This window comes from Crocodylus porosus, unplaced genomic scaffold (genome assembly GCF_001723895.1).
Source record: "Crocodylus porosus isolate Cpor-Errol unplaced genomic scaffold, CroPor_comp1, whole genome shotgun sequence".
In the NCBI taxonomy this organism is placed as follows: Eukaryota; Metazoa; Chordata; order Crocodylia; family Crocodylidae; genus Crocodylus; species Crocodylus porosus.
The window spans coordinates 1,521,232-1,547,596 of record NW_017728924.1 but is presented as its reverse complement, the minus strand read 5'-3'; the positions used below and the strand labels follow the sequence as shown (position 1 = coordinate 1,547,596).

The 26,365-nt window shown below is 41.6% G+C and overlaps 1 protein-coding gene across 4 annotated transcripts in view; it reads left to right on the top strand.

The window, feature by feature from the left end:
- The window catches only part of XIAP (X-linked inhibitor of apoptosis), a 36,966-nt gene extending 25,106 nt beyond the window's left edge, over positions 1-11,860 (top strand). For all 4 annotated transcript variants that reach the window (XM_019540178.1, XM_019540180.1, XM_019540179.1 and 1 more), the window contains exons 3-7: positions 542-641; positions 3,660-3,738; positions 4,598-4,631; positions 5,994-6,191; positions 8,172-11,860. In XM_019540178.1, coding sequence (XP_019395723.1) covers positions 542-641; positions 3,660-3,738; positions 4,598-4,631; positions 5,994-6,191; positions 8,172-8,365 — 605 coding nt within the window. In that variant the 3' untranslated portion in view covers positions 8,366-11,860. The remainder of the gene's footprint in view (positions 1-541; positions 642-3,659; positions 3,739-4,597; positions 4,632-5,993; positions 6,192-8,171) is intronic.
- The last annotated feature ends 14,505 nt before the right edge of the window (positions 11,861-26,365 follow it).

The window sequence follows — 26,365 nt, the reverse complement described above, 5'->3', positions numbered from 1 at the left end:
TCCTCCCCCAGCCTCTGTCCCTCACCACCTCTGGCTCCTTCTCCTTCCCTCTACCCTTTATCTTCCATCTCCACCACTGCTCCAGCCTTGTTCCTGGCTGAGGCATGGAGAACATGGTTGCTCTGACCTCTGCCTGGCCTCTGGGGTCAGAGCCCGGGTTGGAGGTGCTGCTAGCAGGCTGGGCTTGTCTGGAGCAAGCATGTGCTCCATGCCCCAGGCTCTAGAACAGGCCAGACCCCTGCCTGAGCCATAGTAAGTGATGGGGGCAGGTGTGGCTGTGACTGACCCTGACTGGAGTTGGAGCTGAAGCAAATGCCTTGCACTTGGATGCAAGACCCTAGTTGAACAGAAATGTTGAATGAGGGCAAAAACCTCAACTTGCATTTGAGTAAATGCAGTGTCTGCAGAATCTTTTTTTCTCCTTAAATGCTCACTACTTATGACACAATTTTGCTTCCTTTTCTGTAATAGAAGCTTTTTACTGAAGTTCAGGGCCAGTTTGTTTTACAAGCATACATCTCTCATTCACATGTCTCCTTAGGTAATGAAGATAGTGTCAAATGCTTTCATTGCGGTGAGGGACTGCAGGAGTGGAAGGAGGATGAAGATCCTTGGGAGCAACATGCTAAATGGTTTCCAGGGTAAGGTACTTTTTACTGTCTTGCTGCATGCACTTGACTCCTGTTTGCAGCATAGGCTACATACATATCAAGGGAGAGCGTACCAAATAGAGTCACAAACACTCAGTTTGACTAAATTTCCGTGGGTTGATATGCCTTTGTCCTATCCTCCTTCAGCGTCTGCCCTAGTTTGTCATGGGGGGCAGGCACACCGCTTGGCACTAGCGCTCTCCCTGTCTCCGCCTTAGGAAGCAAGGCCTTCAAGGAATGTTCCACGGGGAGGCTCCCACCCCCGCTCTCCCTGCAGTATACTTCTGTAAAGCTGTTTGTGATGTCTACCTGCACTAGATGCGGCTTGGGTATTATGTCAGAAGTGAATGAGCCACCACTTTGAAGCCCAAAGAGGGGAGGGAAACTGCTCTGCATGTAGCACAGTTACCTTGGGTGTTTTTACATGTGCTCTTGGAATGGAGGGGGGTCACTTTAATTAGAGCAGGTTTCAGAGCTAATTAAAGTGCCCAGACCATCTTTTGTATCAGTGTCCCTGTGCTTCAAAATGGCAGTGGGGGCGCTTTATCTAAAGTTCGTCGGATGAAGCGCCCCTCTTGCCATTTCGGAGACACTGGTGCGCAAGACGCAGAGGCTGGCTGGAGCGTGGTAAATGCAGGGTGTCGTAGCCACCTCCCAGGTCATGTGCAGGCACCCATCGTGCTTGTTTTTCAAAAGTGAATCACGGTTTTGGATGTCTTCAGTTTTGGTTAACAAACACTTTACCTCAAAGGGGGATACTAGTATGTTTTGTTTCCTTTCTGGATCTCCAGCTCCTTTAAAGTGTCTCAAGTTGGGCACTTTAAAACTGTTCGCCAGTTAGTCCAAAAAAGATAGAATTTACTTCTCTTGCCAGCTTTTTCTGACCAGGTACCTGGGTATAGCTTCTTCCTGCTGACTAATTCAAGTCATTTGGGTCTTACTGAACCTGTCTTTGGCTTTCAGAGTTCACTCGTTTGTGTTTCCAGGAGGATAAGCATCCTGCCTGTGCAGGATGGGGGATGCCCAAGAATATTTCTGCTTAAATGTTGGTCCGGAGCAGTCTCAACAAAAAGCAAAACTAGAATAGTCCAGTGTGCAAGCTGCTTTTGCAGTAAGATGGGAGGAGGCCTTGAGAAATCTCATATGCTAAACATCAGTTGTGTGAAGAGCACAGTCGGCTGTCCCAGGCAGGACTCCAGGGGAAGTGCATGTGCTGCCAGGATTGTTCACACACAGCACAACACTGTGGCTTTCATCTTGCCAAGGAAGAGGTGACTTCAAGGGGACTGGATCATCTTTAAAGAAGGGTCAAGATCTTGTGTAGGCTTGGTCCTGCTGTTTGTTTGGGAGGTCTCTTAGGACTTAATTTAGATCTCTGGCAACCTTGGTAACAAGCAGAAAGCTGTAAGTAAGCAATGGTTAGCCCTCCAGACTCTGGAGCGACTCAGGTTTTTCTTTAAAGTTTTTCTTTAAAGTGGGAAGTTCGACAAGTTTGGGTAAATTGAAGGAACTTCTACAATCCTTGAAATGACAGTGTTATGCCTATGCCTACAAATATGTTCCTAGTAATCAGATGGTATTCTGGGGAGACAGTTGCAATGTGGGAATTTATTTGGCCTTTTCAGTGTTTTGTTTCTTTATTATTCTTTGGTCCTGGATCTAGAATGGAATCTGAGGAGTCAGCTCAGCCTGAACTTTTCTACTTGGAAATATCTTGTTATGATTTCGCTCCTGGTTTTTTTGGCCATGGAATAATATTGCAGTATTCTCCTCCCATTTCTGGCTCAGAGTAGGCAGATTAACCACTGGATTGTTCACCTTCTTTGTCTAGACTGGGACAGGGTGCCCCTGGCATGCAGAACTGATAAAGATACCAAACAGAAAACTCATCTGGTAACAAGCAACCTGTTGAGGCAGAACCCATTTTGCAGGAAGGTTCACTGGTTCATTAAGCAGATGGCATGAACATTGAAAGTGCTGAGAGAGGTTTTTTACCAAGAGGAAATGCCTCTTGATAAAGATCATCACAAGCAAAATGTGCCTTTGCTGATATTTTATATCCACTATAGGATGCTAGGATTTGGAGTCCATTCTCATGCATTTGTGTCAGTTCACTCCTCCTGACAGTCCACTCGGTTGGAAAGTTAGCTGTCGAATGGGATGAGACTGTTGCTGGAGAGTGTAAAAACAAACTGGCAGACTTGCACAGTCTTCATTGTTAATGTTCTCCAAACGCTACAAGTTAATGTTTAGACACCACTTGTAAGGGTGGTGGGAGGTACAGCTGGTGTTTGTTGATCTTTTCATTCATCATCTGTTCTTCGTTGTCTTTTTATGCCAGATCAGACCCTTTCATTTCAAAGTTAGCATGGTCTTTCACACAGATTTTCTTTACATACCAAGTTCAGTGCTACCATTTCGAGATCTCAGCGTTGTACGGCTTTCCTCCTGAACTCTTTTAAAAAAAAAAAAAAAAAAAAGTCAGCTAAAAAATCAGGACCCACAAATAATTATGAAGACCACTCAGTATTCTGTCTCTGTCTTCCGGTAGGGATGAACTATACCCAGAGGCTTGAGCTGGTTTTGAAGGTATTTAAAAACAAACAAACAAACAAAAAAAAAAGGTAAGGAATTTCTTTATCTGACCAAGTTGTTACTTACTGACTGGTTAAAAGAATAGAAGCTTGATTTAATTCTTCACAGCTTGTATAATAAAATCAATTGCTGCCTGTTGTGACTGAAACATATATATGTATTTTTGGTTTCTGGCCCTAAGACTATCAAAAATGCATTGCTGAAGAGGCTAACTTCTTTATGCCTGCAATGTTTTAAAAATATTTAAATGACTATTTAAACTCTTGGCTATTCACTTCTTTGAGAGAGGACTTCAAGAGCAGCAGCACTGCTTGCACCATAGACTTATACAAAACCTTTTGAAATGTGTATGCGTTCAGCTATTTTTCTGCTTGCGTAAGGTTTTTTTGCAACTAAAATTCTGTTTGAAAATAGATGCAGATATCTGCTGGAAGAGAAGGGGCAAGAATTTGTAAATAATGTTCACTTAACACATACACGGAGGGATTCCACAGTAAGTTGTCTTTTTTCACCAGCTACTTTTTTTTTTAGTGATTTTGATGGAGAAATAGTTTTTCAAATGTTAACTACAGAGGAGAGTGTATTTCTACAATCTCTGTGAAGTTGCTTTTTATCTTGTGAATACAGAACGTAGTTATCTTGCTGGGGTGATCTGACCCTAGGTGACTTCCTGCCCTTTGGGCAGGGGGGCTGGACCCAGTGATCTTGTGAGGTCCCTTCTAGGTTTCTAATGTCTGTGAAATCTAGTGACCGAAAGCAATTTTCACATAACTGCCATAATCAACACAAAAAGTAAGTGATTCAGTTGTATTTCAGTTGCATAACAGAACATTTAGTCTTGGAGTGCTAAGTCCCTGAGGGCCTGTCTGCATTGAAATCTTGACAGTATGGTTAGACTGGGGCGCACAGATGGTATCTACCTTTATCATGTATAGGATTGCACTCGCCAATTAAATAATATATTGCATTCCAAAAAAAATTAGCTGTTTTGCAGCTGGGAGCTGTTTGAAATGGGCGTTACCGATATTTAAATGTAACCTAAAACTTGTGTTTCCTCTCAATATTGGGAACTGTGGAAGTTGTCTTTGAACAGATTATTATTTTAGCAACGCCTTGATTGTAGAGTAAAGATCATGTACGTACGGTTTACTGTGAGGTAGAGATGGAATTGTTTGCAAAGTCATGTGAAGGATGAATAATGACAACGCTGATCCCTGCTGAATCTGCAATGAATCGTAGGTCCGCAGCCCTGTTTAGCACCATGAACAAACCACCACCCTTTTCATGTATTTTAACTCCCTTGAAATTCCTTTCTTGAAATGCTCTCCTCTGTGTTTATCTTTCTCTTTTAGATAGAAGCCGCTGAAAAGACATCACTTACAGAAGGTATTGTTTTTTCTAAATAAAATCGTATGTTATTTTATGTGTTCCTCAGTGGTTTTATTGTTGTGGCTCAAATACATGATGCAAGTAAAAGATAGTCTTGCTACCGTTTTTTTTCAAACAATTCAGTAATAGAGATGGCACATGGTGACTGATCAGAGAACCTTACTGTTTTTTAAAAAAAAAAAAAAAAAAAAAAAGCAGCAAGGGGAGCGGGGAAGGAGGAAGAGTGAGTGAATTTTTACTTCCCTGGGGAAGGAAGCTGGTATTGGGCTATTGGCTAAATACAGAAAAATAAAAGAAGAACAGACAGTAATCTGATGCATAGTTCTGTTTTGCACACTTCTGTAGCCAGTAGGCACACAATAGTTAATGCTAATACAATAGGAGGAATATTGAAATGAATTTCATTGGGTTTCTTCCCAAATTCAAATTTTGGCTTATTTTGGGGGGGGGGCTTGAATAAGAGTCTAATTGCCTCATTCCTGTATTAGATGTTCTAGCACTGTTTCTTACAAAACAACAAAAAGTTGAGAAAACAGTAGACTCTTTTACAGCTGCTCAGGGAGCTATGCAATGAGGAAAGCTCTCTGTCATTGATAATAATCTTATGGCACCTTAAACTTTAAATTACTTTAGAAGTTCAGGCTTCCAAAGTACATTCACATTTGAGAGAGAGCTTGGCTCTGTAAGCAGCCTCATCAAGGAAAGAGGAATTGGATGACTCCTACATTTATTCAGAACAAGGGGAAATAGCAGCTGCACTGCTAGTAAAGCTATACAGAAGTTTCCATTGAGGGAGAGAAGAGAAACATAATGGCTGAAAATAATTTCCTGAAATCATTTGTTGATGTGAGAAGATTGAGGCCTGAAGCAGATAGGACCACAGTATTCTTGGTTGTACTCCATTTTGTTTTTCAGTTTTTAAATAATCAGGATGTTACTTGGGCTGCACATAGGTGGTTTTTATATAATCTAAAATGAAAGAGAATAAATTCACCATTAATCTGTGCTTGGGGATTTATGAAGAGTCACGCAATAATTTGTCTTTAAGTGTAGAAATATGTTGTTTGAAGCAACAGTTTTCTTGGAAAAAGGAAGGTTGATTGCCTTGAGTCATCTCTGGTTAATCTGTAATATCAGTCAGAAGGGCTGAAGGAAGAGTTAATAGTAAAGCAGATCTCTGAGGCCTACTTGTTTCATGTTTTGTCTTCCACATGGTTAGCTGGGTGGTTACTAGTCAAAGTTTGAATTTACTAATGTTTGGGTAACTGCTTTAACTGAAAATTACTCTGCGGTGAATACTGTCAAGTACTGCCAATTTGCTCTTGGTTAAATTGTTTTCTCCTTCAACTTTCGTTGCAGATGAATTTTTACAGAGTCACTTGGTACAGAATGCAATGAGTATGGGTTTCAATTTGTCTGAGATTAAGAACATTATAGAGAAGAAACTGCAGACATCTGGAGAAAACTATAGCTCTATTGAGGTTTTGGTTGCAGATTTAATAAATGCTCAGAGAGCAAATGCACAAGAAGGATCCAGTGAGAACCCACTGATTAAAGGTGAACATTTTAAATGGCAAAACATTTATGAAAACTGCTCAGTACAGAATAAAAAAAAAAAATCCTATTGGTGTATTACTGTTGCTACTGTTAATCTCTGTCTTGCTTTCCAGAAAGAACAGGCATATAATACATGTAATTTTGAGAGAATTTAATAGAGTAGTAATGTATGCAGATCACTTAAAACACTGTTGAGAGAATATTTTAAAACACTGAAACTCACAAACATCTTCTGCTTTATACTACAAAATAGGCACACAACTCTGGTGCTGCAATAATTTAGAGAGGTTTTGAGTCTGCAGTTCTGAGTCTTTGAAACCATTGTCTATTTGAAATCTAACCACTTCCAAAACTTTTGTTTAAAAGTAGTCTCAACTTTTATCCCCAGATCCTGAGTTGCCCTGCCAACTTTTGTGGTGTTGTGTTTTCCCCCAGTCTCCTCCCACCACCCAAAAAACATTATTACCTTTCTGTGGCTAAATAATTCTCTCTTAGCAAAGGGTGAAATGACTACACAGAAGAAGCCATGGAATAAACTGTGCCAGGAAACGGACTATGCAAAGTACTGTCAAATGTCCATTGTAAACACACAATGAAATAAAAAGAAACTTTTGTTTCTTCTGATCTTTCCATTATAAAGCTTTTTTTAATGGGTTATATTGAATCATAGAAAATGAGGGTTGGAAGGGACCTCAGGAGGGTCACATCTAGTCCAACCCCCTGCTCAAAGCAGGACCAGCCCCAACTAGATCCATCCCAGCCAAGGCTTTGTCGAGTCAGGTTTTAAAAACCTCCGGGGATAGAGATCCCACTACCTTTCTAGGTAACCCATTCCAGTACTTCACCACTCTCCTAGCGAGAGTTTTTCCTAATATCCAACCTAAACTTCACATGCTGCAACTTGAGACCATTGCTTCTTTTTCTGTCATATAAGAACATGTTGCTTCCTGGCTTGCGAGAGGCAGGAGGTGTTGTTTTTTTTATGGTAGTACATGTAAAGCAAAACCATATTCAGGATTCTGTGATGGCTACTCTGCAGTTGTAATGAAAAGAAAAACCCCTACTCCAAAGAGTTTTTATAGTCTAAAACAAGACTGCAGATACATACAGAGAAACAGAAGAGGCGCACTTCTGGTTGACCTGATATGCAATGACCTCAGCATACCAGCATGTCATGGAAAAGCAGAGTTTTAAAAAGGGTACAAAGGATTGTTAATGCATTATATTTATGGGTGATTATGGGGCATTCTTTCCATATGTGGTAGCAGCACTTTAGAAAGACGCTATTTTTTTTTTTTGTCAAGTAAGGTGCAGGTCAGTTGGATGGTATAGAACTGAATTAACATGAGATTGGTTTGTTCTGCAGTATGACTTTTAATTAATACTCTGGTGCTCAGAAGTGGCTACTTACCATGTTAAAATAATTTGTTTTCATGGGATTCTTTTCTTAAAAAATATATTTGAATCAATATTTCAGTCAACACCTGCCATCACTTATCTATGTATATTTCTGGCAGGCAGGTGTGATAGTATTCATGTCTTCAAAACTGTCCTCTTTTGTTTTCTGAATTTTAATTCGGCCTTTTTCTTGTGCATAGCACATTCAGTCGGCTCTCTCCTGTGCTGAGAACTGCCTCTTACATCATCCACAATAACAAAAGTTTGAGGGCAGTTACCAGTGGGAAGTCAGTGACTTTTTTTGAGAGTGAATTATGCACTTCCTGGCCTCCGGATATTCTAGAGCAGCATGTCTGGAGAGCTGACTCCTGCTTGCACAGCTCTGGGAGACGCAGCGGGTGTTGGGAGGCAGTGTCGGTGAGGAGTTGCTAAATTGCCTATTAGTTTGCTGCCTCCTATGTGGTGGGGGAAGATCTAGCTCTATTGTATCAAAACACATTGTTTTATAGGGCAGAGAGCCTTCAGATCAGCTGCCGTTATGAAGTATGCTAACTCATTCTGTTCATTTCCCTTTTTCCTTAGATCTTAGTGTGGAAGACAAGTTAAGACGTTTACAGGAGGAAAAGCTCTGTAAAATCTGTATGGATAGAAACATCTCTGTAGTTCTTATTCCCTGTGGCCACCTGGTTGCTTGCAAGGAATGTGCTGAAGTAGTTGTTAAATGCCCTGTGTGTTGCACAGTTATTACAAGAAGACAGAAAATTTTTATGTATTAGTCAAATGTACAGCGAGTGCTGCTTGTGCAAATGGTTCCTATTATGTTGCTGAAATCTTTGTAAAGCATTAACTGACAGTCAGGATGATAAACAGTCTAGCGCACAAACATATTTAGAGTGCCTCCGTTTGGGGATAATAGAAAGAATAAAGTTTTAATCAGTGCCCTAAAATCTTATGAATCGGTAGTTAGAGGCTGCTATATTTATGTGGTTTACAGCACTCGCATTCAACTGGAACTTCTTTATTCCTCTCCTCTGTTTATGCCCTGTCATTTTACTTGAGCTGACAGCCTAGAATATGACTGTTCTCTGATTTTTATTTATCACGCTCTCCTAGTTTGTTGCATGTGCATAAATTTAAGTATACTCATAAATGGCATGGGAAACCTGAGTGCTTGATTCACAAGGACAGTGTAAGTTGAATTTGTAAGACTGCTTCTGTCATTAGCCAACTTTCAGAGAGTGCAGAATGTGGGCAATAAACTTCAAAGGGCAAATGACAAATGGGGAAAAGTCCAGCCATGTTTCTTTTGCTATCAACTGTCTGAGATTATATTTACTAAAGCTAGAATAGTAAACCGTTAACCCCCATTTGGGAATGGGATGAGGAGATCATAGGTTTGGGGGCTGTAACATTTCAGTGACAGAAACAAAATTGCTGACACTTGGTTTTGTTTTCAGTCTAAAATTGAAACGACTGTCTAATTTGCTCTCAAGGGTTAATTTTCTTTCCAACTTGGTGAAACAGTCAATTACGTAATTTATTTCTCTCCCAGAGGAAAATAGCATCTTTCTCAAAATCTCATAACCTCACTGACCCACTGACACTTACAGATATTTAACAATGATTTGCATGACAGAATTATGAAGATAACTTCCGTGATTTTTAATTGGCTTTCATATAGTTGACCCCTTTCTAAATGTGCATCAACGCTCTCTGTCCAGTAAAAAAAAAAAAAAAAAAATCAACTAATACCACTTCCACCTAAAAGGCAAGTAAATTATATTCTTGTTATTTACGTGTCACAGAATTACTTTCCTAAAGCAGCAGCAGCTTTTTGTTATGCTAAGGCCTTTTGTTTCTCCAACTAACACTGGCTTAAAACGACTTCCTATAGCCCAGTAATAAAAGGATCTGAAGCTATCACCAAAAGGCATGCCTCTTACTTTTTTCCAGGCTTAGTCAGGGCCTCTCCTGCACAGAGCCAGTTCCCAAACGGCCTTAACTTTGGTCCTGTTTTAAAAAAGCCAAAACAAGTATAAACAGTGAAGGGGGGAACGTCTTCCTCAATTTTTCCTTTAGATTTCCTAGTAGAGGCAACACTCTCAAAATGTTCAGAGCTTGTTTGTAAAGCCGTTACATCTTTGAAGAATCGTAGTGATCTCTTTTATATAAAATGTTTTCTTTGACATTGTTCATACATAGTTGCCAGATTGTCAAAGGAATAACAAAGTGACGACAAACTGCAGTATCTATTCTGGGACAACTGCCAAGGCAGCCTTCTAATACTGGGAATCCCAGGGTTATGTTTCATTAGTGAGGAGGGTGAAAGAAAACACCCGCGGTTGCCGTAGTTATGCCAACAGAAGTCCTGGTGGTAAACTCTGCTATAGTGACAAAAAGACCTTTGGCTGATATGGGTTAATTGAAGGAACTGGTCTCAGTCATACCAGCAAAAGACTTCTTGTCATTGTAGACCTGCCTGGAAGCACCTGATCTTGCAAGGTGTGGAGGACTCTGGTCCTGTTTTCTGTCAGAGGGAATTGAGGATGCACAGCTTCTTGCAGAAGCCTGCCGCAGAATAGAAACTGCAGTTACATATTCAGAAAATAAGGATGTATTAATGTTCTTTCAGGATGAAACGCAAAGTATATTAGGGCTCTTTTCTACATCTTCCCTCCTCCACCCCTTCTGGTGATAATTTTAAATGCCTAATATTACTGTGCTTAGTAATAGTAGTACTGTTACTTCAAAAACAAAAGTTGGAAGATAAGAGTTTAGCATCTGCTTCCAGTTCAAAGAAACTCTGGACGAGAATAGAGGGTTGGACGAGAAGTTTTCAAAGTATTACTCCCCCCCCCCCCCCTTGTTGATAGTGCCAAATTTTAAACTTGGGTATTTCAAAAATGTATTTTTTGAAAAACTAGTCTGGGCTCTTTCCCCAAAAAAAGTCTTGGGAGTTTTAATGAAATTTCCAACAGTAGGAAAATAATTGATGAAAGGTTTTGGTCTAATGTTGTCAGGACATGTGCTTGAAAATGCCTTCATTTCACCTGTAATGCGTATTCTCTAAACACATAACGCATACGAATTGGGCACGCTGAAAGATGCTGTGAGCGGCAAGTGCCAGTTGCGGAGCGCCATCCCTGGGAATTCAGTTTAGATAATCCACCCACTCAGTCTCAGATCCATTTTATAGTGCCATGTGTACGTATTCAAAATGGGCTGTATTTCCAGAATGTATTAATATGGTTTGTGGTAGAGGACTGTGCTTTTAAAATCCAAATTTTTAAGAATTTTAAAATCTATTTTTTGTTATAACTCTATGTTAAATATGTATGAAATAATAAGAGAGCAAGATTATGTATATTTTATTATTTAACAGTTTGGGCCTGATCCTGCAGGCTCTCGGCATGTGAAAAAGGTACTTCATGGGAGTAATTCCAAACCACGGGAAGTGATCTCCTGGCTGAGTATTTCCTTTCCAGTGCTTGACTCCAGTGGACTCCTCAAGTGACTGATGTTATGTACATGAGGGTTTTTTTTGCAGGGTCTGGCCCTTTTATAATGTGTGTATGTACCAATTGTAAATGCAGACATTTTCTGAGTTTCCATGTATATAATGTCGTACTCTTCAGTTCACAAAGACACTATATGTCAATGTTATCCTACTTTTGGACTTTTAGTTTGTAATGTAATCTAGAGAGTATGTTTTGAGCTAGCTTCTTCTGTTTTAGCTTAGATGGGCAATGTCTAGTTCTGATGTTTCTGTTTTACCTTCTTTGAATACTTTTGTTTTTATACCAAAAAATCTGTTGCTCAAGATCACATGTCCACTGTTTGCTTATCAGCCATAGTTCTTCTGTTCTAGAATCCTTCTGCTTCTTTAATTAACGTTCCCTTTTGTATAATTAGCCACTTGCTAATGGTGAACATTTGACTGCTTTCAATTTTCTGTGTGTTTGTTTTCCTGCTTTGCCATCTGATTTCCTAGTAGAGACAAAAATGGTATCTAATGCACTGCATGCCAAAATGACCTTCCTTTCCTCTCTTTCCTCTAAGGATATGTCAGCTGAAGCTAATAGGCATCATGTACTTCTGTTTCATTGAGCACTAAAGGTGTTATTTTAATTAGAAATTGCAATGCCAATCATAATACTCATATGTTCTGTTTAATGTTTATCTTGTGCATATTTTTTTATTGATGCTTTCCAAGTCTTTCCATTTTCATAATCAAGAAGCTAAATTAGCACGTCTTCCTAATGCTGCTTTTTTTAAAAAAATAGCACTAAACTTTGGGGAAACATTTTAGAAAACTCTCTTTGTTTTCAGTCAGTTTCACTTGTTTTTGAAGTTAGTGGTTTGAGCTGAAATTATTGCAGGGAAGAATTTGAATTAAATGTCATCTTAAGATATTGTTTAAAAACTACACTTTATTTTTGTGTTGGGTCGTGTAATGTTCCTCTAACATCTTGATTTTAAAAATATCTAAATTTTGGATGAATAAAACTAGTTTGATAACTCTCTAGACCTATGAAATGTCCTAAACTTGTGGAAATTTAGAGTATTACTAATGCTCTTGTATATAGAAATGTATTTTGGAATCCTAAGGGTTAAATGATTTGGTATATAAATTCGCGATTCTTACTACAGGAGATAATTTTTCATTTCAGCTATATGTTCCAAAGTACTGGAATGGGACATTTATTTTTTTAAATGTTTGTTGTGATGATGTAATTTGATTTTATGAATTATTTAAATAAAAGTAAAAGTAAATTGAGTAATGTGAGCTCTGTTTTCTGCTTTGAAATAGCATTTGAAACACTGCATTACTTTTTTTTACCCTTGTAATTTTTCAGCTGCATACATCAAATGAGCCGTGTGTGTGTGTGTATATAAAAAAAATAGAGACAAAAAGAAACAAAGTACTTGTTCTCCACAGAGAACTAAATTCTGCTTCTGTCTAAAATCCTGTTGACGCGTCTGTAAGGTGAGTAAAATTTAGCTCCTGGGAACAGATGACTTTGACAGGAAATCAGGCCTAGTTGTATTATACACCTCTTCTGGGAAGTTGCTTCTTCATGGATTTTATTCACATGGAGCTCTAGGTAGGGATGCTTTAATTCTCAATTCTTGGTCTGCCTTTGCAAGATGTTTCTTTAGGAATTTGTGTGCTGTTTCATGAAGATGTTTAGACAAAGTGTCCAGGGCACCAGGGTGGTGGGAGGCCAGATTCCCGTTGAAGGTCCCTGGGAGTTCGTTGCCTTTGAAAAGTCTCCCCTTTGGGTGTGGTATTTTTCCCTTTTAGAAGGCAAAATGCATTTTATAAATGGGCTTATTTTTGTCTTGAAATACCTCATGCAGGGACCATTCCTCAATATGGCCCAAGCATGCTGAATACATCTGCTGACTTTTTCAGGCAGGTGGTTCATAATCCCAGCCAGATCAAAGGTTTGCGGGAGTGTTTCTCTCAAGGAAGGACATCTAACTGGTGGGCTGAGGAATTCAGAGGGGACGCGATTAGGAACAACTGTCTGGGGAGATATTTGAGCCAATTTGTTAGGGTTTTTTTAAATCAAAATTATCTCCAAAAAGATATGGTTGAACTTAGGCAGCATGTAAATTGTTTGAGAGCAGGCAGGAGTGCCAGTGGCTCTTAATACTTGCAGCCCTACACTTTTTCCACATTAGACATAAAGCAAATAAACAGCGTTCTTGTATATATAACTTTAATGCAGAAGCTTCTTTGTTTTACCTCCTCTGAAGGCTAGCTTTTAAAAAGCATTGCATTACTGCTGTGTTCAGTTGCAATGTCATGTTTTAAAGAGTAATAAAACTAATCAATAGTCAGTGTTCAGATTGTAATAGAGTCAATGACAATTGAGGGTTAAAACCCTCAACTTGTTAGTAAGACTTTGAGAGCTGCTCCATTAAATGCAGTTTTAAAAATTGTAATCAGTGCTCTATTCACACTAAATGTGAGCGAGTAATTAACATAGCCATCAAATTATGACAGCTTGAATTAGTGACTTTTTTTTTTTTTTTAACTGTTGTGATTCTTTTTCCAGTGTCTCTGAAAGACACATCAGTGGTTCGCAAAGGGTGGTGCCAAACAGAGTATTTAGGGAAATATTAGAAAAGAAGAATTTGGCTAAGTGGGAGATTCTTGGGGAGAGGCTGGGAGAAAGCTGGTGACAGGGCATTAGAGCCTGAAAGTTGCTTTACAACCAGCTTCTATCGTGGAAAATCCATTGGAGCGGTGTAACACAATGTTGACAGTGTGCTGCTCCTCTCTGCTGTTTGCTGTGCAGAATGAGTCATTCCTGTCTTATTTGTACTATGTTATTTAGCAATGGCCGTTCCCATTAATTTAGGACAGTGATTCATTGCTGCAGATCTGTTGGAATGTTTTACAGATATTTAATTATATATTGGAATTGACATTAAACTGGTTTAATCGTATTTATATAATGTTGTACTAGAAAACAAGGGAATTCCATGGTTAGGTTAGGAGTGTTGGGTAAAATAATCTGTAGTAGATCCAGAGCTTTTGTTTACTTCATGCTTGTTTTAGTTCCTGCTCAATGTCCTCTCAGTGAAACGTAAAACAGTATTCATTTATTCCACATGATCCTGCAAGGTAAATGGAAGAACCTGATATATACTTAAGTGTGCCTATGTCCCAGTTATGCAAATCCAAGATGAGGTATTCCTTCCCTCCCTCCACCAGTCAACATCGGGGCGGGGGAGGAAGCCCCATCTTAAATTTGAGTACAAATGGGAGGTAACAGTTGTCTCCAACCCCAAACCAGGCTCAGATCAGAGCTGCAGCTTCTGCCTCCTGCTGCCACTGCTCCCCTTCTCCCCCCAACCACTAACCTGCCCACTGCAGCTCTGGAGCCCCGCTCTGGTTTAGGGCAGGGAGCAGGAAGTATGTGGTGGCTGTGGCCCCAGCCTGGGCTGGAATGAAGCTGCCGCCACTGCAACAACTGCTCCATGGCCAGGCTGAGCCCACCAGCAGCACATGCTTATCTCGCTCCCTGTCCTAGGCCAGAGCAGGGTCTGGAGCTGCATGGGGAAAGTAGGCAGCGAGGTTTCAGGGGGCAAAATGGAGAAGGTGGCACAAGAGGAGGCTTTTGATGGTGTTGGAGACAACTACCGGGGGGGACAGGCACCAGGGGTCAGGGGGTCGAGTGATGGAGTGGGGCTAGGCAGGTGCCAGCCCCCCTTAAATTTTCCACATCAAGAACCTAATTATTTGGGGGTGTAATTCCAAATCATCGTGGATTTGGGTAAATATAGCATCTTGGTTATGCAGTTAATTTGAAGGCCTGATCCAAAGCTCATTGAACAGAATAAAAGAATCACAGGTGACTAGTAGAGGGGATACTGGGGGTGGCAGAGGGGGAGGGCATGTTCTCTGCCCCCTCCCCCCCCCCCGAGATTGGCCCCCAACTTGACAGAGCAGTTTGTTTGCTGTGCGGGCTGGCAGTGTATTTGGAGGTGGGGGGGACTAAGCCGCTGCACAGAAGTATAGGAGTAGATATGGGGCTTTGGGCCCACTCACAAATTGTGCCTCCCCCCCACTCAGGAGGCACCAGTCATCCTGGAGAATTAATTGTTTTTGACTGGTCTTTTTTAAAAATAAGAGATTTTGGGACGACCTTTTTATAGTGCAGTTGCTTTGGCATTTTTGGCTGAATCTGGCTTTATATTAAGTATTTACAATCCCAGATTTTTGGTCAAAGACCTTGCATTTTCAGCCACTGCTCCTACAGTATTTCTGCTGTCTCTGGAATAGGTGTTAAAGGATGAAGACAGACATTGCTTTAGCAATGAAATTGCGTGTGTGGAAATTCACATCTTCCTGAACTTGCACATAGCCTGAAACGATCATTCTCATCCGTGATCATTCAGACGGGTCAGGTTTCTGTGGACTCTGAAATTCTGCATCTCTGAAATTCAGCATCTTTCCAAAATGCCACATAATTCTGTGTAGAGTTTGCCGTTTTGCTATAGCCAAGCTCTTGGTGTTTGATTTTCTTTTTTTCATTTCCCTGAGCATCTGGTTGCACTGGTTGCAGCTGCCTCTTGCTCTCCAGTTGTCACCACAAGATAGCTGATTGGATTGCAGTGCAAGCTCCCAGTCCACTGAGCTGAAACTAGGGGAGCCAGAACTGGAGTCGAGCTTCTAGCCAGGAAATGAGGGGAGCCAGCTGCATAAATCTGAAGGCTCAAGAATTTGGGCAGAAGTCACTGAAGTTGCCCGTCTCCGGCACATGGCATGCGAAGCGGAAGGAGGCTCTGAGCTAGGTTGCTCGGCCATCAGCTGTGCAGAATGTAATAGAAAAAATAAATTTTTTTAAGTTGAAAATAATTGGTGATTTGAACCATTAAGTGTGCGTGTGTGTGTGGGGCTGTAGTTAATGGGTTTTTGATAAGAACAGTAGAACGGGAGTAGAAAATGCTACCAGCAAATTGGGTAGAGGAATCTTGCCACAGAACACAAAGTGTTTGCTTTGTTGTACCATAGAGTACACTGTAGGGCCCCGTCAAGCTTCATTATTCAGCCAAAGCTAATGTCTGAAACGTTTCGGATCGCTAGCATGTAAACACTTGGGAAGGAAGTGCTTTTGGATTATAAGAATTTGATGCCAGCCAGTAACCGCAAATCCTTTGCTGCTAGAGCTGCACATGAAGTTTTGCACATCTGCTCTAATATGTTTTTGATGTATGAAACTATTACAAGTTACTGTAGCTGCCTGTTCTGCCCAATTTATTTTTAAATTTGTATGTGAAGTTTTTAAGAATTGTATATGAGAGAAACCACTAACAGGAAGCTGTTCCAAAAAGGTGAGAAGTGGTTTGGGGAAAATGGATTTCCTTGTGGCAAATCTTCTGTTGTCAGCTTGCTAAGGTCTATGTGGGGAATCTCTATTCAAGTCGCTTGCATTGCGTTAGGCAAGCCCCGAGTCCTCGTTTTCTTTGACCAGTGGGTTACAGTTAAGAGGCAGCGGCCATTCTGCTGCTCTCCACCGCGACCTGGTGCACGTCTCTTCTCACTGTCCATTTAGACCTGTAAAAAGCCCTCGCTTGGGCAGTAGAGATTATGGCTGGATGTGAAAGGTTGATGGATGTGCTTGGGTGGAACCAGGAAGCGTGGCCATTTACCATTCCTACAGCACTCCCTGCCAAGGCAAATAGCTGAGGAGGAGTTAGTGCCACTTTGACTGCAGCTCTGCCTGTGAAGTTGGGTGAGGGAGACGTGTTGCAGATGGGCGAGGCTTCTTTTTTCTAGGGTTTTCTCACAGCTCAGACATACAATTGCCTAATTCATGCTGTTTCCATCATCTCCCCCACCCTCTTTTCTGGTCAGCCCCTGCAGTTTACATTTGAGATGTCTCTTGTCCCAGGTCCCCTTTAGATGAATGGTCTGGAAAAGAAGACTGGCTATTTGTCCTCCCTTTGTGCAGCTGCTCTGCACAAAGAAAGTTTAGATGAGTCGATCTACAAACAGCTCAGAACACAAAGAGGGCTCGAGCCCAGGCAATACCCTTAATTCTGGGGGTTTATGGGCACCTTTAACCCATTCTGTAATTGTTTCATCCTACATGCACATTCACCATAAAATGCCAGCGATTTGCAACCTCTGCCATAAAAACATGAATTAAATGTTTCTATTTGCTCTTTGTTGTCTTTTTGCTGTTTTCCAGCAGGACTGAATTCACTTTAAAATAAATAAAATGCATGCTAGAAACAATTTCTCAGCTATAAATAAATCAACTCTAATAATACTGTTTTTGAATACTTGTGCTGACAGACAAGTCTTTACACACTAATCTCTCAGGTAGATCTTAGTGCCATGTATAAAGCTGTTCATGTAAGGAGGACTGAAATAACAAAGCAATGACATAGATATTTTCCTCGGTTTACAGATTGGTAAAATAACAAACATCCTTCCACTTTTCTGGCCCACAGAGAAGCAACCACTTCAAAACAATGGTTCATGATTTTTTTTTTTCCATTTGGAGTACTGCCAATCCTTTTGTGGGATTCCCAGCTTCTTAGCATATTTTTCATGTTGAGAAGGCCCTACTAATTTTCTGTTGCTCTTGTGTTAATTCAGCTGTTTAAATTTATGCCCTAGTTTTAAAGTTTTAGGCTTTATATCTAAAAGTTTTGAGCAGGTTCTAAAATCTCCCTTTTACAGCACATTCACATATCCAAATGCCTTTATGATCACTTGATGGCTAGTAATGTATGCGTCTCTATCGTCTGCACAATGCATTTAGCAAACTTCTGTTTGTTTAGCATCACTTCATACATGGAATTTACAGGGAGACTAAGGTAGATTCATTTTTTAACTTTAAATGAAGGATTTGTCCATGAATATCTGTAATATACTCAGAAACCTTGCCTATAAAGTGCTATAATGACAGCATACTCATGAAGCATTCTTTTTCTTTCCTCTGCCATCATCTAAATCATTGATACTCAGCCAGGGTGCTGTGAGTTCCCTTAAGGGTGTTGTGGGGTGCCATGCAATATTAGAAGTCGTAGGTGTACAAACAAGTACACAATTCACAAGATAAAAGCCCAGGGATTTTGAATAGGAATCCAGAGTTTCTAAAACCTTCTGACCTGCCATGGTCTTTCTGAGTTCTTTGCAGTACAAGCATTGCTCTATTATTTTTCTGCCAAAAAAACTTAGCACTAGTTAAGATCTGGCATTTTCCCAGAGGCACCTTGAGTCTATAAAGATTGGGAACCACTTAACTAAGAATCAGTGGGTTTCCAGAAATGGGCTTCTTGGAGAGCAGGAGTTGCAAATAAGTTCTGGAGATGAAAAGGAGCCAGTCCACGTCAGTTGGCCTAGCTGCGTTATGCAGATATAATTCCTGAGGTGCCTACCAATTTGGCAAGGACTTTTTAATTTGTTGTCTAAATAACAACAACTGGCTTCAAACTCTGACTTGGCTAGCTTCTGTAGTTTAGCGGTGAAGGAACCTACCTACAGCCTCAAAATACAGCTGAGAGCTGTGAACTGCCCTGTTCGTTTGAATAGTGCATTTCTCTGAAGCTTAATTTCAACATTGGTGTAACAAATTTAATTGCTAACGATTTGAGCAGAAACCATTACTCTTGAATGTTGGACAGAATTTAAAGCGATTCCCCCACATGCTTCTCCCTAATCTCAAGCCTGACTTGGTTAGGGCTGGAAACCAGGACAACATTGTATTCTGGATTCAAGAAAGTTGGCCTTGTGAGAGCTTGTTGTTCCCTTGATGGATTGCTGAAGTAGTATCTCAGCTGACTCAAGCTGGTGTGAGTTTTACATGGGAAATTTAAGTCTCAGTGGGACTTCTCAGGCTTTTATCTTGTAAGTCTTGCATCAAAAGTGGCATCGGCCAGCAGGGCTAAACAGCCAGGGGTGGGGTGTCATGTATCCTGGCAGATAAGGTGCTGCTCCTACTGAATAAAGCTGCCTGTAGTGGAGTTAGCACTGTGATGATGGCTGGAAACCAAGTCTGCCTTGTTTACAGTGTTCAGGGCTAATGGCATGTAGGAACTCCCTGCTCTCTTGGAGGCTGATGGAACAAGCTTGTCCTCTGGGATTCCAGCTACACGCTTTCCCCGGAAGAGGGAAGTACAGTAGACTAAGAACTGGGGATCTACAGGTAGTTAGCACTGTACTTTAGGAAGCTGGATGAGAAGTGGGTAGTATCTGTATAAAGGTGACGCTTCTTAAGGAAGAAAGAAAGTAATGGTCTGAATCCTCTCCAGGAAATTATGGGAAAGTAACATGTTTGTTTGTTTCATAATCCCGTAAATTATCTTGAGATAGAAGGGAGGGAGGACTGAAATAATTTCAGAGAATTGGGGAAAAAAAAGTCTCTAATAGGGAACAGTGGGTTTTTTTCAGTTTCAGAAACATGGGTGTGATTTGTTTATGGCCTCTGTCACAGCACCATATTCTAGAGGTGCACCGATGCATTGGTCCGTATCATATCAGCACGGTATAAAGGAAAATTGACATTATTGGCAATTGCCTTTTTTTGGCTGATGTGGTCAATAATGTCACCACTAAATGCTCTGTGCATGTGCACAGCCAGCCTGGCAGCTGGGAAAGCAGTGTCTGGCTGGTAAGCCTGTTTGTGGGGAAGGGGCTGCAGGGAGGGAAGGGGCCCAAAAAAATCTTTATTGGTGCACCCCTGCTATATTCCTGGAAACAGATCAGGTAGCCCCCAGCATCAAACACTACTCCTCCTCCCCACCACACCCTGGACATAAGCAAAGTAGTGTCCATAAGAGTAAATTATGTTATAATCCTACACGCTCATGAAAGAGGAAAGCAGAGTTGGAGTGATGGCTCATGTGCCGCTGCTTTGAATGAGGAAGAAGTGGTATCAACATAATTCTGATAATTGCAAGGAAGAGTTAGGTGTTTGGTGACTTGAGGCTGTCTGTGGATTCTGTGGTGTTGATTCCCAACACTCCCATGCCCTATGATGATCAGCTCAGATCTCTTGGTGCTGGTGTCATATTCCCCCTTCCTTAAATTGACAACTCTAAGGAACTCTGGATCTGGCAGGCAGTCTCAGTTCCAACAGAACTGGGTTGGAAAGCCCATCCAGATAGCTGTATAGAAGGCAGCCCAAGGTCTCTTAAGGATAATCCATTATTTTAATTTCCACCTCTGAGAGTTCTGTAACTAAATCTCTTTCCCCATACTTAATGTATGAACCCCACAGCAAGAAAATCTCCAATGAGACATGAATTTTGGCTAGGATATCCTTAGCTGAGGAAAAATTAAAGAGTGAAGTTGGGAGGAGTCAAAATAGCTTTTCCTCTTAGACTGTATTGAAAATTTTCATAGCTGCATACAGTAAAATTTATTACCCATATTATCCAATATTAAAGGCAATGTACCAAAATGAGTATTTTTATTATAAATGTGTTACATACCTTATTACTTCCCCATGCTTTTTCTTAGATTGACTGCTGCATTATTTACCATCTTTTCATTTTTGATGGGGGTGCTGGTCTTTTTATACCATGCAGCCTCCTGTTTTTTGCCCAGATAAAGAATATATTTATTTCCTGCAAAGGGATGATCTAGTTCATTACCCAGTTGTACATACATACCTGTATAACGCAACCCTATGCTCCTGGGCCCCGTCTTCTAGATTTTCAGACTCATCAGAAATGAATTCTACTTTCTTTTTTTATTAGGGAGTTTTCCTCTCTACTGCAATACTTCTCAAGCTGAGTGCCAGGACATCCAGGGGAGTGGCTAAATCTTTTGAAGAACCACTGTTCTACAGCATGGTGATCTTCTAGGCCAGAAGTTCTGGTTTCTGCATGTTTTAGACTGCAGGGCATCAGTCTTGTCCTTGATCTCTTAACAGTAGCTAGGGGTACACTTTGTGCAGCTTGAGCACTTTTAAATTTCTTTTCCAACAGCAGTCTCCCAGCAAGCCCCTCCTCCTTCCTTCCATCTTGTTTGCAGTAGTCTGAGGAGCACTTTGTTCCTCAGCAAGTCTTGCGGCGCTGGAATGATGACAGAAATCCTTTAAAGTGTTTTTAGACTTGGTCTAGTTGCTCTTCTTCATCTCATCCTTCTTAAAGCCCAGCAGTGTGAGTGAAAATGCAGGTTTAATGCTGTTAAGTGGGTTATTTTAATCAGGGTTTGGAGAAGCACAAAAAGTACATGTATTACTTGAGCATTCCTAGTGGCAGGTAGAGTTTTGGATAATACGGGCTTTTTGTCAAGACTTCTCTTAATTTCCCTGGGAACGAGGCCTCAAATGAAGCAAGAGGCCAACACTGAGAAACTAAGAGGAGGACAAAATGTAGTGTTCCCTCTGACACTGCCTCAGACAGCAGTCTAGAAAATGGGTGTTTTGGCTATCACAGGAAGTAGTTTTCATCTTGTTCCCCCTTCTTCACCTGCAAGAAGTCCCAGCCTCACCAGCAAAATCAATCAAAAGGAAAACTGGCAAAGAGAGAGATAAGGCTCCTTGGAGAGTCAGTCACAAAGCAGTTCCATGTCTTGACAGCATCGCAAAGACTGGTAAATCTTTCACTGGTAAATATTTGACACAATCCAATGCGACTACACACAGGGTAAATTTACTTCTTGACATCTCCACTAAATACTTGTCAGGCAGTCGGACATAATAGTGTTGTCACTTGATTCAGAAAATACAGTAGGGGAAGATATGCATCAGGAATTTTTAAGATCTGAGTCAACTTTGGTGACTGGCATTGAGACGGAACCAGGCTGGACCTCAAAATGTGCAATGATGCTGTCGACACACATGAGCGTGTCCACACCTGTGCACAGGCACTTGAAAAGTAATCAGGTTCTTTTCTCAAAGGCCAAAAGAAATAGGCCTTCTTAAAGCCATAAAGCCATTATTAATAATAATAAATTCTCCACTACACATTTAAGACTAGGCTGCAGTTTAAACTACCATGTTTTCTCAATAGACCAAATTTGTGGAGCTAATGTTAATATTTGGATTTCATATACAGCTGGCTCTGCTTCATTGTTGTGCTTTCATCAACTCTTGTAGTAGATTCTTATGATCTTCAGCGTTTAAGCTTTCCATCTGAGCAGGCCTACTGCATTTCAAGCAAAATGATACAGTTCCAGAATTTCAGCAGAAACCTTATTTTTCACACAATGTAGCTTATTCAATATAAAATAGGTGCATCAAGCGATCAACTCCCTACCACTGTAAAGAGCAAGCATAGATAAATCTATGCCCTGATGGTCTAGTCATTCTATTTCTAAATTTCAAATCCCTATATAAGAAGCCCAGTTTTTAAATTTAGCTTTAAGTTTTTCACAGATGGAACACCTATTATTTCACACTTGATCAACAACTTCAATCTGATGTTTGCAGGCTTGCATTCAGGATCAGCAACAACACCTTTGTTTCTAAGTGAAAAACATGAAAATAACACTTTGAAGATAGATCTATAACTAGGCAGCAAAGAGATCATTTGAAGGTGTCCCCCTCAAAGCCCCAAAAGGGAACTCTCCTCTGCTACACAAACACTGTTAACTTCTACCTCCATCAAGCTTTTTCCTTAAAAGCCTTCTTCCTTTGACTTCCTCTTAAAACGCAACAATTTAAGCTGTTATTTTAAAATATTAAAATTCATTCTGCTTTCAAAGTACTTTGTTTTTCATACGTTTCTGGTCTTCTACATTTTTGGAAGGTGGGAAAAAGGGGAGAGAACTTTTATTTTTGTGAAGGCAGAATCAGGTTATAGCTGATGAGTTACTTTTCTAGGGCTTTCAAATTTATTTTGCATATATGTACTAGTTGGTTATGCATGGCCTCTCACTGCTACAGAGGGTCTAATAAGGAGTAATTCAGATGTAGTCAATCAGATTAACAGTCACATTCCAGAACTCTGAATATTTTATGTTATTCTGTCCACCTTGCTAACAGAAGTGGATTCTAGTCAACAGGAAACAATTTACAATTTTAAACAAAAGTTGAACATGGCAGATGTAATGAACTAGGCACCTGAACTGCAGTTAAGTGCCACCACCAGGAGATGATATGGTCTTGCTGCTAACAACTTAATGTAGAATTGCATCACCTTATACTCTTAAACCCTCTTTCCCTGACTGCTGATTACAATAAAAATGCCTGGGTTAACAATTACTGTGAGGTATTGCACAAAAGAAACTAGTATTAAAGTCCGCTTTTCTCTCCAGGCATCTTTGCCTTATGAGGTGTTTTTGGATACAGCACTGAAGAATCTTAACTTTCAACTTTACTAGTACTGTCATTTTTTGAGTATTGTCCAGAAAGCCAACATTGAGAATGATTAAGTATTCTCTCCTCTAGTTTGAGGAATTAATAGGGCAAAAATATGCTGATGTCTGCTAATCCAACAGCAACAAGGCTATTACTATTTGTTTAGAACCAGTAACATGTGTGACAGTACAATATGCAAAATGAAGACAGGGTGTGGTATGAAGGGCTTAAGATCTACAAAGCATACATACACAGGAGAAAACACAATGAAGGAATCAAAGATGGAGATAATTTGTGTTTAAAAAGTATGCATCTCCTCCCCATAGTTATACACTCCCTTCTTGTAGGTACTGTGGTTGGAAGAAGTGGTTTTACAGAGGTATCTACTGTGAGATAAATTGTGACAATGTAAAAATACATTGGCTGAGATAAGAAATGGAAACTGAGGTGAGACTGACCAGACTGTAGTTCCCTGGATCCTCCGCCTTCTCTTAAAGATGGGCACTATATTTGCCCTTTTCCAGTCATCTGGGACCTTTCCTGGCCACCATGACTTTTCAAAAATAATGGTCAGTGACTGCAATCACACCTGCCAACTCCCTCAGCACCATCAGGTGTACTGCATCTGGCCCTGGGGACTTGCTCACGTCCAGTTTTTTTAAATAGTCCCTAACCTGTTCTTTTGCAACTCTTGGCTGCTGACTTCCTCCCAGACTGTGCTGCCTGGTGCAGTAGTCTGGGAGCTAACCTTGGCAATAAAAATTGAGATGAAAAGGCAGAGTACTTCAGCCTTTTCTGCATCATCTGTCACTAGGTTGCCTCCATTCAATAAGGGACCCACACTTTCCCTGACCTTCCTCTTGTTGCTGACATACTTGTAGAAATCCTTCATGTCCCTCGCTAACTGCAACTCCAGTTGTGCTTTCCTAACTTCATCCCTGCACGTCCAAGCAATAGTCTTACACTCCTTCCAAGTCATTTGTCTCATTTCCACTTAGTGTAAGGTTCCTTTTTGTGTTTTAGCATATTGAAGAGTTCCCTAAGCCAAGCTGATCCTCTGCCATGCTTACTAGTCTTCCTGTGCATTGGGATGTTTTTTTTCCTGCACCCTCAGTAACATTTCTTTAAGATACAAGAGCTCTCTTTGACTGGCCTCCCAGGTTTTCCAAACCAAAGTCCACTTTTTTGAAGTCCAGAGCCCATACTCTGCTGCGCTGCTGTCCTTCCTTCCCTGCTATTCTGCCCCTTCCTAACAATCCTTCTTTTTGGAGCACAAGCCCGTGGTTGAAGAAGCCAAAGCCCTGCTGATGACACTATCTGCACAGCCCATGCATTGATTTGCAAGATGCGTCCACTCCTGTCTGGGCCCTCCCCCTTGACTAGAAGGACTGAGAACACTGCACGAGCCCATCCCCTTTCCCCTTGTACCCAGAAGTGACTTTTGAGCTGCTCAGGGTCACCTCGGCAGTATATCACTGCCCATGTGGATGAAGAGCATGGGGTAGCAGAGAGCTGGGATTAGTCTCACTAATCTTTCTGTGACATCCTGGATTTGGGCAGACCAGAGACAAAAGGTCAGGATGGCAGATAGAGGTCTCTCACCCCCCACAGAAGGGCTGGCAGTGGAAGTGGCTCTGGCCTCCAACCACCACCACCCGTTGCTTCCTCTTGGTGGCAGTGATCTCCATCCTCCCAACCTTGGGGAGGTCTGGTCTGTCCTCTTCCACCAATAAAACACGCTTCTTCTCCTTTGTTACTACGGCTGCCTGTAAAGACTTCTGCTTGCTGCCAAAGGTCACAAGTGTTCCCCTTCCTAGAAGTTCCTGTCCTTTTCTTCCTCTAGTGCTGTCTCTGGCAGTTCTTCAGGTTTCCTTCAGCATCAAAGTGGTGAAATCCTAATGGTGGAGGATGTTTTGGAGCCCTGCCACTTCCTCCTGTGGCTCTTGCCTGCTCCCTGAGGTATATCACTTGCATCACAGGCCAGCACTGGAAGGAACCTGTAAGCCCACAGCGCGAACCGGGACGTGGGTGGGAGCCTTGGCAGCAAGCAGTCCTGCCTGGACACACACCTCAGCGGAGGAAGAGTTGGCAGTGGAAGCGGCTCTGGCCTTGCGACATCCTCCAGCCACTTCTCTGGGTCTCTCAATCTGCCGCCTTTCTCCAAGCAGACCTTCCATAGTTGTTAGGGTCAGATGACCCCAGCCAGGTGCTTGTCCAGCCTCCTCTTAAAAGACCCCCAAGGTAGGGGAGACCACCACCTTCCTTGGAAGCCCGTTCCAGAGTCTGGCAACCCTTACCGTAAAAAAGTTATTCCTGATATTTCCCCAGCAAACTCTTCCTGAGTGTCCCTAGCAAACTCCTCTGTAAACTGGCCTGTTCACTGCTCTTTGGTCCCAAAAGGTTCCCTTTTCCTTGCTAACCCGATTCTTCTCACCAGGCTTACGGTGAAGGGAGGCAAGAAAGTGTTACCAGGCTACTTACAGCAAATATATGTAGGTTACTCTTAACTAAGGAATGCAGCTTCTCTTCAAGGGGGGCAGCAAACTGCCTCGTTCGCTCCCTGTTCCCCGGCTTGTTGTGCAAGGTGGTGATCTCCCCTCCTGTCCCTGAACTGGCTCCTCTCCCTCTAGACCTTGAGTCAGACCTACCTAATGGCCAGGCCCTGGCTCACTTACCTGCCCTGGCCCGGCCCAACACCCTGCTCCTGACCCCCTCCTCTCGCTCCCAGCCAACTGCCCTGATTGCCCCACTTGCTCCCTGGCATCTCGCACTTGGCTCCTCCACCCGTCCCAGGCCTGCTTATTGGAGCCGACCCCCGAAGAGGCCGCTTCGCTTCCCCTAAGTCCTGCCTAGCACACAACCAGTCACCCAAGGGCCCTCGGGGCTGTTTCACTAATGGAGCAAAGGGCCTCGTGATTTTAGACACGTCAGGGAACTGAGGCGCCCGCCTTTCAGGGCTGGGAGGGGTGCCTGTGTGCGGGGGGGGGCAGAGCCCTC